Source organism: Aythya marila, assembly GCF_965140915.1.
Source record: "Aythya marila genome assembly, chromosome: 3".
Taxonomy (NCBI): domain Eukaryota; kingdom Metazoa; phylum Chordata; class Aves; order Anseriformes; family Anatidae; genus Aythya; species Aythya marila.
In genome coordinates, this window is record NC_139044.1 from 25,205,234 (window position 1) to 25,220,571 (window position 15,338).

The 15,338-nt window shown below is 35.7% G+C and overlaps 1 protein-coding gene across 3 annotated transcripts in view; it reads right to left on the reverse strand.

Moving 5' to 3' along the window:
• LYST (lysosomal trafficking regulator) overlaps positions 1–15,338 on the reverse strand; it is an 81,078-nt gene that overhangs the window by 30,763 nt on the left and 34,977 nt on the right. For all 3 annotated transcript variants that reach the window (XM_082756761.1, XM_082756762.1, XM_082756763.1), the window contains 12 exons: positions 15,005–15,149; positions 14,096–14,269; positions 13,415–13,575; positions 11,817–12,007; positions 10,123–10,368; positions 8,676–8,849; positions 7,648–7,797; positions 6,885–7,022; positions 5,951–6,149; positions 4,235–4,366; positions 1,299–1,926; positions 652–829 (listed from right to left, as the gene is read on the reverse strand). In XM_082756761.1, the coding sequence (XP_082612887.1) occupies positions 652–829; positions 1,299–1,926; positions 4,235–4,366; positions 5,951–6,149; positions 6,885–7,022; positions 7,648–7,797; positions 8,676–8,849; positions 10,123–10,368; positions 11,817–12,007; positions 13,415–13,575; positions 14,096–14,269; positions 15,005–15,149 (2,516 nt within the window). The remainder of the gene's footprint in view (positions 1–651; positions 830–1,298; positions 1,927–4,234; positions 4,367–5,950; positions 6,150–6,884; positions 7,023–7,647; positions 7,798–8,675; positions 8,850–10,122; positions 10,369–11,816; positions 12,008–13,414; positions 13,576–14,095; positions 14,270–15,004; positions 15,150–15,338) is intronic.

Here is a 15,338-nt window from a genome sequence, read left to right on the forward strand (position 1 = left end):
AATTCCAGATTAAAAACTAATTGTTTTTACATTGCAACTCTGGTCTAAACTGCCTTGCTACACCCATCACAGCTGAATTTATTTATTTTTTAAACTCCAAAAACTATTTTAGGTTCCTAGTCAAGTTCAAGGGAGATCAAGTCACATACATAACAGGTACAGAACCACAGAATGGCTTGGGTTGAAGCAACATTAAAGATCATCTAGTTCAAACCCCACACACACTCCCCCTACCATAGGCAGGGACACCTCCCACTAGACGAGGTTGCTCAAAGCCTCTTTCAGCCTGACTTTGAACATTTTCAGTTTCTCTGGGCTACCTGTTCTAGTCTCTCACCACCCTTATCATAAAAAGATTTATTCCTCTATATCCAGTCTAAATCTACAGATACATTCAAACTTTGTGTATTAAGCCTTCCATCCTAGTGTGTAAGCTCTCTGGCTTAGATCACAAATTATATTTCTGTTGATAGATTCTTTTGGCTTGCTGGTGTTTTGTTTCAAACCATAGGGGTGGAAATAGATTTTAAAATTCAGAAGTCCACAAAAATGAAGAAATTGTTATTTTTTATTTTACTTTCATGTTTTTGACAAAGTAAGCTCACAACTAGCTGACAACTTCTTAGTTGAACACATTTTATATTGGCTTACTTTAATGACGCCTTGCTGTATGAGAGGAGATGGGTGGTTCACAAGAACTATGAGATAATCAGGTTGGATAAGTTTGTCCATCACATCTTCCAGCATGACATCTGGTAATATTAGGAGAACTCCACGCAAGAGGTCATATAATCCACAACAGACAAGCACAATACAGTCTTCTGTACATCTGAACACAAAGAAATGCATTTTACCTCAGTTTGTTGTCTACAACAGGAAACCTTAAGAAATGCATAACTGTTGGTTACTATTTGGGTGGACAGCATGGGGGGATTTGGCAAATGTTTAACCAATAGTTCTATTACCACTCTTTACTAATACCTATTTTTGACAATAAATAACAGAAGTGTAATGTGACCAGAATGACTACATAGGTTTTTGGGGAGCTACCATAAGTTCACACTCCTACTGTAGGTAGTATAAAAATCCCCAATGTTAAGAATTCTCTGTATAAATGTAAAATTCGAAAAGGTACAATTCTGTAGACTACCAAGCTTAATCAATTGGTTTATTACAGCCACTGAAAACATACTCTTAATTTTTAGACTTATTTATGTAGGATAGTAATCAAGAACATTGTGAAATTAAAGCTTTCCCTGATATACTGAGCTACTGTTGATTTATTTTTTTCTTCTTACCTCTCATCAGAGCTTTCATATGTTTTTCGGGTATTCTCATTAGATGAGGAAAAAGCAAGACTCTCCCATTCCTCAGGAAGTACATTCTTGTCAGCAAAGCTTGGCCAGCGAGCAATGGCTGATGATCCTCCATGAACAGAAAACGCTAAGCCCAGCCCTGCAAAATTACTCTGACTCCTCTGAAGTGAAGTCAGTCCTCTCAGATTGTCTGGACGACGCAGCAATGGCTCAGCTGCAGCACCACCTTCATTACATTTCAGGTCCACATCTGCTTCTTTACTCTCAAACACATTTTCAGATAACTCCTCTTCTTTTGGAATGTCTTCAAATGTTTCAACAGATGTTAATTCTGAGTCACAAACCGTTTTTGCAGACTCACAACTGCTAAGGAAGTCTTCTTGTACTCTCTTTATGGTTTCAGAATGCGTTACAAAACCAGTTTTATCCTGAAGATCAATGTAGTCATGCTTGCCAATATTCTGCAGATCATCAATGCTCCTCAATCTTTCAATTAGTCTTTTTTGATGTACTTGAGGTGACAAAGTAGGAGATGCTGGTAAGCTTTTGCATAGCCTTTTAGGTACTTGATAACTTATCTCCTGCTGTACGGTAGCTTTGGAAGTGTTTTCTAGAGAAATAAGGGTATATTTAGCTTTGTTTTTTGCACTCAGAACAGGCTTTTCACTCACTGTTACATTCCACGTGAAAATACAGCAACGTCTAAACTAGTCTTATGCAGCAAAATTGGTTTAAAAACTGGCGTAGCTCAGATTTGGCCAAGTGATCAAGTAGAGATACTAAGCTATCATGCACCCAAAAAACTGGCAAGATAAAACTGAAAGATGTATGAATTGCAAAATAGTTTTTGCATGTAAGTCCAAGTCTCCCAGATTTATATTCTGATCCTCTCAACCAACCCTCAGTAGGGATTTATTCAGAATCACAGAACCACTGAGGGCAGAAAGCACCTCTGGAAACTGTCTAGTCCAACCTCTGTTCAAAGCAAATTCAAAGAGTAGGTTGCTCTTTTCTCCGTTGTAAGAGGCCCAATCTACCAACATGTTTCAGTGGATAACAGCGAACTGCTCACCTACTAATTTTAACCTTTTTGCACCAAGCCATTTTGTGTATTTCAGATCTGTAATGAATTATTAAATGTTTTATTTAGCATAGTAGTCTGCTTTTAATGGCACATTTTAGCCTGAAGCAGTCCTACTTCCAGAGCACATTATAGATGTCACCATAACATTTTCAAGAGGGAAAGCAGTAAGTATGCCAGCCTGGTAGAGGATGCCTTCTGATAGTCTAGGAAAAGGAGACTGAGTTGGAAATGTTTTGAAAACTATGAACTAATTAGTACTAGGGCAATAGTTTTGACTAGTACTGATACAATGACGACGCATCAGAATATTTTTGTGAATTATATGTAACATACAGAGAACATGAATATATACATGCATACACAAATACATTCAACTAGACTGACCTGTCCTGTACATAACAGAAATGATCCACATAGCTGCAGTCTTACAGCCAAGCTTACACAAATTTGCAGATACTATATACAACTGCAAACACACAAGTAAGTAGCAAGTTGTCTAATAAGAATGCCATTTGAAATATTTTACCTAAATTTAAAAATTCAAATTCATAATCACAACGTGAACACCTACTTTCACAAAAATTTATGATGAGCATTCCTCTGGTGCACATGAATAGTCTTCATTCATGTACAAGAGTTCGGTACTATTGATATGAAAAAGTACTCTGTTTAAGAGAGTAAGATTTCATATATCATCTAAATATGGGAGAATGACCAACTCTATACACAACTCTGGTCTGCTCTTTATATCACTGCCTTCAGTAAAGGATTTAAACTAAGTATTTCAATGCACTGTTTGAAAACTATTTGATTTTCTAAGCAAAGGACCAACAAAACACCAATTGTAAAAGTATTAAGTCGGTTATATACAGAGTATAGCTAAGTCATACACAATCTGAAATATAATGCAGTTAAATCCAAGAACAGAGTAATCTTCCATTCCTGTTTTGTATAAACTGACAAACTTGCATTTTTGTTTGGAAAATATTTCTCATTGTTGAAGAGTTTAAATAAAGGCTTAAGCATAAGTTACATGTTTTAGCTTTCATTTCACAGGTGGTTTGTCAATTGTATATGCAAAACAGTGTAAAGTGTGACTAAGAAATTATCCAATAAGGCTGAAAATACTACCCTGGACAACAAGCTAACTGACAAGTTACCATTGTAAACTAGTAAATTCACACTACTTCATAGATTTGGACTACTTCAACATCTGTAGTAGAAAAATTCAAAAGCGATTAAAGCAGTTATTTCCACAGCCCATGACTTGCTTAGCATGCTATATAATGAGGCTGTTTCAAGAAAGCTATTCACTCTTAATTTATATAAAGCATGTAAAGAACAAGTTATATCTTGGTTCTCATCTTCTCTCATGTAAGGACAGTATATATACCTGCAGTATAATTAAATGCCAATATTTTAATACTACATTTAGATGGAGATTAAGAATTATGCACAACTGAAGTATCAGCTTAATACCTTCTGCACAGACAAGATAGCTGCCTATAGCTTACTATTTTAACTATTGCCTAGTTAAGGCATTCTCACATCTCTAGCAAGCCTATACAACAAAAGAATTTATTTAGCTGGCCCACGTCACTGCCTGAGCCATTAGCATTGCAATTTGTCTCTACCTGAGAAAAAAGAGCAGTTGAGGCAGCCTGTTCTATTCAACTGAATTCTTACTCTGCTGTTCAGACATCAAACTGAACAAACTGAGGGGTGATGGTGGCAGTAGGGGGCTTAGTAAGAAAGACATGGAAAAGTAACACTTTAAGGCACTCTACAAAGAACTGTCTTAATGTCCTTATGTGTTTTTCCAGCATTGTTTTACCTTCAAGTGGTAGAGCTGCAAAACCAGTTGGAGTCGTAACCACAAATGCTGAACTGTCTACTGACTTCCCACCACTGCTGGAATTTCTTAGGTACATAAGGGATTCAACTTTCTCCTGAAAAATTTTGCCATCTAGAAGGAAAAGGGGAAAAGTTACATAAAAGCATAGTAAGTTCACATTCTTGATATATTAAAATTCTTATTCAGGTTACATAAAAGTTGATCACTACAGGCTAGTGAGAAATGTTTGACTCACTAGCATCTGAGGAAAAAAATTTGAGACCAACTTTTTTTTGTTTCTTTTGGTAACGTATCTTCAAATTTTACTTCAGAACACTGAAAATATTAAGTTGTTCTAGAGTAACTATCTTTAAAGATGGTCCTCACTTGCATACTGCCAGTAATAAGTAACATGGACTTTTTGCCATGTCAAGACAGATGACTGTTTATGTTCATCTAATAAAACTCTAAGTATAAAAAAAATGAGTTCTACTTTTACTCTGTTTTACATCTATTAATTTTAGAGGATAGATAAGAAAAACAACCATACTGTCTTTGGACACACAACAGTTACTAAAACTGGAGGTACACTGGCACCTGCATCAGAAGAAAAATTTTCTAACTGGTTAAATTTTCAATCTTGGCATAGTTTACAGCTGAAGTCATACAATGCTAATATTAATCTTGTTATTATGTTGCTAAATGCCAAAACATTTAACAAGCAGCAGTGATTACATAAAAGTGGCAGGAAAATGCTTCCTAATTGTAATTTAGATCTGGAAACAGCTTGGTTGCAGTTTTCATTGACTTTAGTTTATAATTTACATAGAAAATCTATGAACATTATAGGACTCTTGTGGTATTATACTATTTTCTGTTCATTTCCCTAGAGGAACTTTCTGTAAAAAGTTTTATTTACATTGGAATTCCTGATAGATTGATTCTCAGAAATGACCATTTTTTTTAATATATTTTTTTTAAACGAGATAGCCTTTCTTAACAAATTTGCATTGTAGGCCTACTGACAGCTGCGTCAGATCAGCTTCATCTGAGTTCCAGTTTTAAGTGTTTGCATACAGCAGCAATAATTGAAATCCTGTGAGGTACACTAATAAATGGAATTGGGCAACCTTCATTATTTTTTAAACCTGTAGTGCAGAATTACTTTTACTTCACTTGGTATCTGTGATATACAAGCAAATACATACTATGAAACATTCCAGCTAAACTTTTTCACTAGAACCCCAATTGCCTAAATAATGTTGTCTTTCTTGGAAATATACTCAAAATGAGTGCATTATTGGTGTGTTATAGTCCTCTGAGCCTAAGCTTTTGACGCTGCAAAACCATATATATCTAGGATTTACCAAATTTGCATGCATTCATGGGTATCATGTCTCTACAGGAAACTGTTATGTATTACAGTTAGCAGCAAACTTTCAAGAAAATTAAAGACAAACACCAGGGCCATTATCTGTAGCTCTAAACAGAAGAAAGCTCTCCTAGTAAACCAAGCCAAGTCTAACTAGAATGTCTTTCAATACAGTGAAATACTTTAAGTCAGTAGTTTTGTAAATAAAGTTACAATATAGCAACCAAAAAAAGATACTCAGAAAGCAATAGTCTGTAACAGTGATACATACATTTATATACACACACACACCTCAGTAGAATTTTATCTTAATGTCCATTTCTAGTTAAACACAAAATATCTACCTATGTGCAGTGAAAAGTAGAAGTTGGTAGGATTGTGACAAACATATGTATTAGTGGGAGGGTGAACGGCTAAGAGAAAATTGAAGACCAGTGTCAGCAGTTCCAGGTCTGGGGGAGATCCAAGCACTTCTTCAATTATTTTCACAAATGACCTACAAACCTCCCGAGGCAGGGATGCAAGGTGCCCTTCTTTATGCTCCTAGAAAGAAAGAGCAGTACAACTAAGTTATTTGTATTTTTAATTTGACAGTTTAACTATCATGCTATACCAGGAGAACAAACAGGTATGAAGGCGGTTAGAGAAATACTTTTTTATTTCACATCTAACTGCCTTCAGATTGAGGAAAAAAATCTTAACTCGTTAAGAAGTCTGCAGAGATTTCAGTAAGATTTTGGTCATCACTAATTAGGGACATGCTTCTGAAAATATACTAAGACAGTTCGTGTCACATTTAATTTGTGTGATTTCCAAGAAGTCTATTACTAAACCAGAAAGGTACTAGTTTCTAAGGACAGAGAGGCAGGCGGTAACATTCTCCTATGACCCATATATATTTCTCGGTAATGAAGACTTGATGATGGTAAAACTAGTGAGAGGCATCTTAGGCCTGTACAAAAGGTTCACAGTTTGTTTCAGCTCCTCCTCACACATGGATTTCACAAGTAAGCCTGTGTCTAGGCTTTCGATTAGTAGCATATGGTTAAAACCACTTGTTCCTTCTGTCCATCAGGAAAAACAGCATTGTGCTCTCATTAGGGAACTGTATCAGTTTACAGCAACAGTGCCTGTTGTAGAGGATGAAAGCAGTCTGGAAGCACAGAGGACAGTCTACTGCATTCACTTTTTTTCCCTATAGCATGCAGTTCCGTATTTTTTCATTAAGTAAAACCAAGTACTTGCCAAGCACAAAATAGGATTTCAAATTGGAATTACCTGCAGAACCTGGCAAGTTAACAGGAAGTGATGTACCACTTGAGCTTTCAACAGCTGTTTAATGTTAAACATCTGTTGGTGGTGGTTAGCTCTGATAAGGATTTCTAGAGCTGCTAACAGAGTTTCCCAAACACCTTGCTGAAAAACAAACAGAACAGGAACATAGCTTACTACCTATTGCTGAATCTATCCTGAGAATAAAAACAACTAACAGATAAGAAACAGACAAATTAACTTAATCTTTTTCACAGCAGCAAAACTAAGTGATTGCAAAGAGTCAGGTCAGAACTAGAAACTATCAGAAGAGTTTGCAATTTATCACATTTTAGTGATTAAAGCTAAAAAAAAAATTACACCTTAAAATAAAGGACACACAAAATGTGTTTTAGGTAACACCAGATGGTTGTTTCGTTTTTGTTTTTAATTCCAGGGGGAAGCTGAACATTTTCCTCAGTCACACCAAGTTTCTCTTGAAAACTTGTTGGAAAGGATGAAAAACAATCAACTAACAAGTAATTTATATACACTGCATCTATAGATTTTAATACACTAAGGCAGCCTGCAATATTGATACTGGGAGCTAAAAGCTACGACCAGCTACTTAAAGAAAAATAAGGACCATTAATTTTTTAATAATTTTTATTAATTAATTTTAGATGTCACTAATTACTGAAGTTTCCTAAACTGCAGAAATTCATTTCAGAGGTCAGAACACTTGTTAAATTTGGCTTTCAGACAATCTTTCCAAAAAGAAAGTAATTACCTTTGCTTTAGACCATATCTTCCAGTCAAGCAGTAGCTTTTCTAACAATTCAACATCTTGGATAACTGCTGTAGAATCCGTGTCAAGCATGAATTGCCCATTCTCATTTATATACAGAATCTCACCACTGCAGCATCCTTCAAGGAGAGTCTTAAAGAAGCGGAGAAGGGAATTTAGATTAACCACAAAACAGAACAGTTGTCCTATCAGATTTATCAAAAACCTTTAAAGACACATCAGCCTCTTGACAGGGAAGGTGCAAGTCTACCTGGCCAACCTGCAAAATAATTTCAGTTTAGTCACCTCACTGGATTCATTGTAGAGGCCTTATAGCACCAGTACACAAATTCTGAAAAATTTCAGGTGTTTTGAGTGCCAAAATAGGCACTTTTGAAAGACGCTTTTAATAGCCTTGATCAGGACTTTTCAAGTGAAGCTTCATGATTTGAGAATTACAATCACACCTAAGCTCTTAAACTGCAGAAAGCTATACAGCAAAATACCTCTAGGTGTTTTCATGATCCATGTACAACTAGATTACCCATTAAAAACAAGCTTCTAAAAGTTATTGCCAAGATGCTTCAGACAACCAGCAGTTCATTTATCTATTTAAAGATGCACTCACACACTTCTGGCCACTTATCCATCTTACAGCATGATGGTACAAATAGAACAGGGTTCATTCACTGCGCGCACATTTTTCTACCTGGCCACTATAACTAAAAACAAAAATAGAATCCAACTTGCTGTTCATTGCTTAGAAGTTTAAGTTTACTTCAGAGTCTTTGCTCTCAGAGAGAAGTTGCATTTTTTCCCATCCCCTTTGAAATCAGAATCTTTCAACATTTCCTTTTTCTCTGCTCACCCATCAGTAGTTTCTAGTTCAAGACGAAAACAATCCTGAACTGAACCGGCTCCAAAGCACTGTTCTACTTTCGCAAAGACAGCTTCAGATGTAGAATTAAAGTCACAAAGAAGTTCTAAGTTTGTGCTAGCATTAACAGAATCAGGTTTAAAGAGTGCTCTACCTTCAGCATGCGAAATCCAACAATGCATTTTGGTTTGATCAACACTCGATGAATCATGGAATAACCATTACAATTTTTCATCTCCTGTATTCTCTGTTGATTGTATTTTGTTAAAGACAGTATAAGTTGCAGTGCTAAAGCTTGAGTGTCTTCACAGCTGCTGATCTCTACAACCTGAAAAAACAAGTTTAATAGAACACTTTACATGAGAAATGTTTAGAAAAAAGCCTTAGAAATTATTTGTGGCAGTCTCAAGCCATAACTTCTGGATTAAAGATTGTCAGATGACATATGTTACTATTTCTAAATATATATGCATATTCAGTGAGGAAGCTGCAGGCTGCCAGGAGGCCTCCCCTCTGCTCTGGGCTGAACAAACCAAGGGATCTCAGCTGCTCCTCATACATCTTGCCCTCTAGACCTTTCACCGTCTTCATAGCCCTCCTCTGGATGCTCTCAGTTTTGCCTTTCATTTATGAATTTGGTTAAACTTTTAATTTAAGGTTCCTGCTGGCATAGACTACACCAACATTTGATTGTAAGTGTCTACATACAAGTTTTATTTTGTCCATAAAAAGCATGCACAAACATGCATTATATAGTACCACAAATAAGAATTTTCTCTTCAGATTTCACTATCAATATTAAAACTTAGCAGGCAGTATTTCCATAACCAGAAGCCGCAACACCTGTCTCTAGTTTAATGTGCACTGATTAATCTCCATATATACTTTTTAGAAAACTGTTTCCACAGATGCACGCAAAACAAGTTTTAGGCCTGCATTAGTATTCTGATGGAACTAACACTACAGAGACTCCTAGCATGGGTATTTGGCTTTTCACATACAGGCCCTAGTAAAGTAGTAATTAAGCTTCATAGCCTTAGTATTTTGGAAATTAAATTATTGGACAGGTTAAGCCTTGAACATTGCTAAAAGACTTGCTTTCAAAAAAGACCTCAGATTTTATTAGATAAAAAGTTCTGCACGCTAAGTAGTTATACATTTCTTCATACTTGCGTTATGAATATCCTGTGTTTCAAGCATTAGAGATGCAATGCATTCAAGGACTTTTAAAAATATTAATCAATACTTAGATTTAAAAATTAGAAACCAAAAAATACAGCCAGCTCTACAATACTCCTAAAAATAAGTTATTTTGACATTTAGAAGCCCCATCTCTAAATCAGAACACATCTTGTACATACAAGCTATATTATAAAAAGCATTACATAATTCAGTTCAGCTTCCTGTTTAAGACAACCTTATGATGCACTCTTACAACAGATTCCTTCCACAAGTTTTCTTTAAAAATAAAAAATATCACATGCAGACTTGTAATTGACATGAATTAGGTAGCTGGAATATGTTACTTGCTACCCAAGATCAAAGGAAAGCCTTATACAGGCAATCATATGCATGCACTCCCCCTCCTCCAGCTCCCTTACCCTAGCAAAGAGGAAAACAAATGCACCAGTTCCTCCAATTTCATGTAGGATACCCTGGAGAGTTTTATATTCAACAGGCTGAAGTGTTTTCAAGTGATGAGAATCCAATACATTGCTCTGAACTTCTTTTAAACTGAAGGGTCTCTGAGAAGGAACAGTCTTCACTTGACCTTTCAGTCTAATAACAGGTTCATATATGGTATACTGACCAGGGCAGCACGTGGTATAAACAACAGCAAGACTTTCCTGAAATATAAGAGGTTTATTAGCCAAAAAATTAAGATAGTTGAACTGATTTAATTAAAAGAACACATACAGACACCTAACAGCAAATAACAGCAACCTCAACGATTCATTTCTGCTTTACCATTCGTATGCACTAAGTTTTGTACAGATACGCATGTACTAAAATGCAACAGAACTAAATTTAAGAAATCTTTGTCATGTTTTCTTAACTTCCTTGGCTGTAACTAAAAAACATACACCAAGGATCAGCTTCCTGTTATCACCTGAAAAACAATCACAACTATTTTGCAAAAAAGGTAACAAATTTGAATGAAAATAAACATACTGAAATATCAGAAAGGGAAACAAACTTGCCTAAAAGTGGAAGAATGACCAAGTCCAAAATATAGAGTAACTGCTATTTTTCAAAATATCTCCAAAACATTTAGTTTTAAGTCAGTTCTTCAATCAGCTTCACCATTATAAAATGGGTGTCAATAGAAGATTTATACATAATTTACACATAAGGCTACAGAAGTTGTTTTTACTGATGAAAAGACTAAATCAAAAAAATCAAACCTATCAGAAGTAACCAACTCATTTTCACAGAAAATGAAAACTGGCTGCGTCTATTTATTTCACATAGAGGCTACAATAGAGTAATTACATTTAAGGCATTTGTTCTATGCAGAAGTACAGAGATGGATTTTTCACTTGAACATATAGCTTTATTCTGGTTATTCACTGTAGTACCAGTTAGTTTACTAATTGGTACTAATGTTTACAAGAACTACATCCAGAAAGATCCTTTGCCTAAAGCTACAGAGCTGCTGTAGAACTATACCAGAAAATTCCCTCTAGTGGGAACAATTCATACAACAGGAGTTACCTGTATGAGGACAATTTTCCAAAAGTAATAGAAATCTCCAAGTGTAATATATTTTTTTTTTCCTTTTTCTAACATAACTAATATTTACAACTGTATGCATCAGGGCAGATGTGAAAAACAACAATCCGCTACCTGGAAGATGACCATTCATTCAGTCAAGCTTTCAGCTCTCTCAACACCACAGAAGAAGGATGAAGTTTTTGCTTCCTGTTAAAGCCAGATAAATCCTATCTTCCTGTTTTAATGCTAAGAAGTTAACTAAGCTAAGCTGTCCTTGGCTACCTCTATGCTAATGAAGTGAACAGCTACCCATTAATCCTAGGACAGGTACTTAAAACAACTCTAGAGGTGCCTGCTTCTCAGACAAACAAAATATGCATGAAGATGAACTCTACACAGGGTGTACAGAGCAACTCCCACTGAAATAAATGGAAAGACTTCTGCAGTTATGTTAATGAGAACTGGATTTACTCCTGCCAGCCTTTAGGAAGTAAAGCATTTTAGGAGACAGCAGAAAACAATTTCCCAGCTTCTTAATCAGTTCTAAGAGTTTAGGAACCATTTTTAAGTAGAACCTTACAATTAAAGGTCCAACATCCACTTCCTTTTTTGTCATGAAGAGCTCCTTAATTTGTTCACATTGTAGAATATCTTTACTTATGTACTTTGAGCATTCAGCCAATGTTTTGCCGTATTTACAAGGCATTACAGACGTGAAGTCTGGTCCACAGGTGTATAAGTAAAATGCTTCCTCTGGTCCAATCTTTGCACCTAGAACACAAAAAGGACATTAACTTCTAAGCATACATTAAGGTGAAGTTTATACCTTAAGAAGGAAGATTACTGGCTCTCTTTACAGGACCTGCTGATCTGAAACAACCAGTGAAGTCCAGTGCTAACTACTGTGAAGCACTGACTTCTGCCACATGTCATAGGCCTGATTATTCAGTTCTATTGTCTTAAGTTCAAACAGACAGCTTTCCTGATTTGTTTTCAGTTGCCTTTGGCACTAAATTAATCAATTACTCTTTTTTTTTTTTTTAATTGAAAAGTTATCTATCCAAGACTACTCAGTTCTCAAAGCATAGCAAGACTGTAGATAGTAAGAACATGCCACAACACCATGAAGACTTGATCAGAGTGACTCAAGGATCCAATAATAATAGTTCACTACAACCAACAGGGAGAAAAAAATAAGTGTAGAAAATAAAAAAGTCAAATGACACTGCCTAGAGAGTGAGGGAAGGTTATCCCTCAATTGACCTGTTTGTGAGAATGTATCTTCAAATGAAGCAACTCTTATCAGTTGCTTCAGAGAGTAGAAGGACTGAAGTCTATGATGTTTGGGTACACAACAGCTGTATATCCATTGTTCTCTGGATACATCAGTTATACCAGCTGTAGTCAACGCAGACCATATTGATTCTCCAGGTGGAGCTTACATTTACAGCAAACATCTCGCTGCCTGCTCAAATATGCAGTCTCCATACACACAACACAGACACACCACACACCCCAGCCAACTGATTTCTAATGTAAGGTAGTTCTTACTAGACCACTGCACATGAAGAAATGCCAGAATTATAATCAGCAGGATTCCAGTCTTTGGGGCTAACCAAACACACAGAAGTCCTGAAAAAAACTTTCAGAAGAAGGAGAAGAATTGTATGTCCAAGAAAACCCTAAAGTAACTTGAGCAGTTTCAGAAATAAGCATGTTTAACACAAGGCATTTAGTGGTTTGGATTTCGTTTGATTTTTAATATGCTTCAAGTATTTTTAAATTACTAATTTAGAAGCAGGTAAATGAAATCTGTTTTCCAGTTGGCAGAGACCGAGTGCTTTAAGATAAAGGAGAACAAGTATTACCGTCACTTCCCCCTCTATCCCCTCGCCCCCCAGTGTATTATTTGAAGAAATTTTTAAGATCACTGAAGTAACTGGAATTGCCAGCTACAGCACAAAAAAGACAGACAATAGTGGGAGAAGCAGAAAGACACGTTAGGAAGTACTCAATACTGAAATGTTTGCTTACTTCCTCTTTAATATATTGCACTTGTAAATAATGTATCGTTGCTTTTACTGTAATAAGTGGCATTGTTAAGAAATCAAGTTAGGTCTTTGATCGGGAAGGAGGAAATAAAGACTTATGCTAGAAAAACAAAGCATACAGAAGTACCATTAAAAAGAAGCAGATTTCCAAGATCCCATCTGCCTGACAAGCGAAGCAATTCTTCCTGAGATGATGTACAGTGGCCAATCATACAAAATGTTTTATTACTGTCAGATGACAAGCTTGATTTCCTTGGTAGTGCATAATCTAAGTTGATCTCACATTTCCTAAAAATAAAGTGTAAATAAGTGTTCAAAATTGCTACCTCAAGTAGTCAGCTTAGACTTAAAATAAATTTTAATACTTAGTAGATGAGAAGCCATGTAGTTATTGACATTAAATTAATAAAGCCATCTTCACCTTCTATAACTGAGTTTCAAGGTGCCTATAATGGCATGTATATTCAATTACTACCCAGGACAGAAGAAAAGAAATAGCGTTATCAGCTAGCTTTGCCATAAAGTCAGGATTTGCTAGATGGGAAATCCTTTCTCCTCCCCTCTAACCTCGGTGAAGAAGCAACCATACACATGCTATACACACACACCTGAATCGTTATAGCGAAATTTTAAAATGGCAGTTTTTCAAGAATTTCTACTTGACATTCCACCCCCTTATCCCCCCCAAAAAAACCACTACTTCTCAACCATAACTTCAGCCTGCACTGAAGTAGCATAGATGCTTTCTTATCAAATAATTGATAGGTTTTGAAGAAAAAGATATAGATGTAACTAGTGTACATTTTACCTCTGACCAGAAACCCACAACAACAGCTTTCCATGGATATTTTTCTTGCCTTCTGGCAGCTGTAGATATGTTACTGCCAAATGCTGCCACCTGCCCACAAGGAAAACATTCTCTGGAGATTCAGCCTGTGCCAGAAGACCTGCTTTCATCTCATCATTTGGATCCATGCACATACTATGAAAACAGAAAAGGGAAAACAAGTGTTTTCAGGTTTGCATTTTCAGCTCCAACTATGCATTTTATCAGTCACTTTGAGGTTCTATTTCTCATCTTTCACAGATAACTTTTTAGATCACAAAATTATGTATTTAGAATGCTCAGAATAATCTATGCAAGTATGTTGTTTCACCTTAGTTACTTAATCTGCTTGCATGAATCTACTTACATTTTAGATTAGTATAATATCTCTATTTTACAGAGAAGTAATTTGCATTAAAAAATGCAAGTTCTTTGAAACCTATGAAATTAAGTGCTCTAAAATTCAGGCTTTAGATCTGTTTTAAGGATCTAGGAAGTAAAATAATACTAAGAGGTGTTCAGAAGATGAGGATTGTCATAGCTATTAAGAATTTTCACACCTGAGTTATGAAAATCTACAGCTACAAAAGCTTTTGCTGTGTCACTTCATCACTACTTTGTCACTTTGCATTACACTGTGTTTATGTCTCATCTTGCAACAAACTTAGGGCAACTCTTTATATATATTTATATGAAACATATAAGATCTGAGATGTAATAATCCCGTAGGTTATATACAATAAACTTCATTTGATGTTTCCAGCATGTACAATTGCTCTACTATAAAAAGTAGTTTTTTATTCCACAGCAGTGTTCTCTGCAAGCTGCTGCTAGAAGTTAGATAGGACAACATGTTTACAAACATTTGACTTTTGGACTAATATACCATACCGAAATATGAAAGCTCCAGTGTTCAAGTCTGCCCAGATTTGTATCATCAATGCTTTGGAACCCAATGAAATTATATGAATGCAGCCATCTTCAACAAGTTTGTCTCCCATGCTTAGGTATTCCATTCCCATAGACTTGGTTTCTTCTAGAAATATAAGCATGTTTATAAACAATTACAACACAATTCATTTTTAGCAAGCTAAAAATGTGCATTTTTCTTCAGAGACTTAGGTCTTCTGTGTATTGAAACAGAGGTTAACATTAAGCACTTGGTACAGTTGGTATGTTTTTGTTTGGAATCAGATAAACCCACTAAATGTGTATACATTCTAAT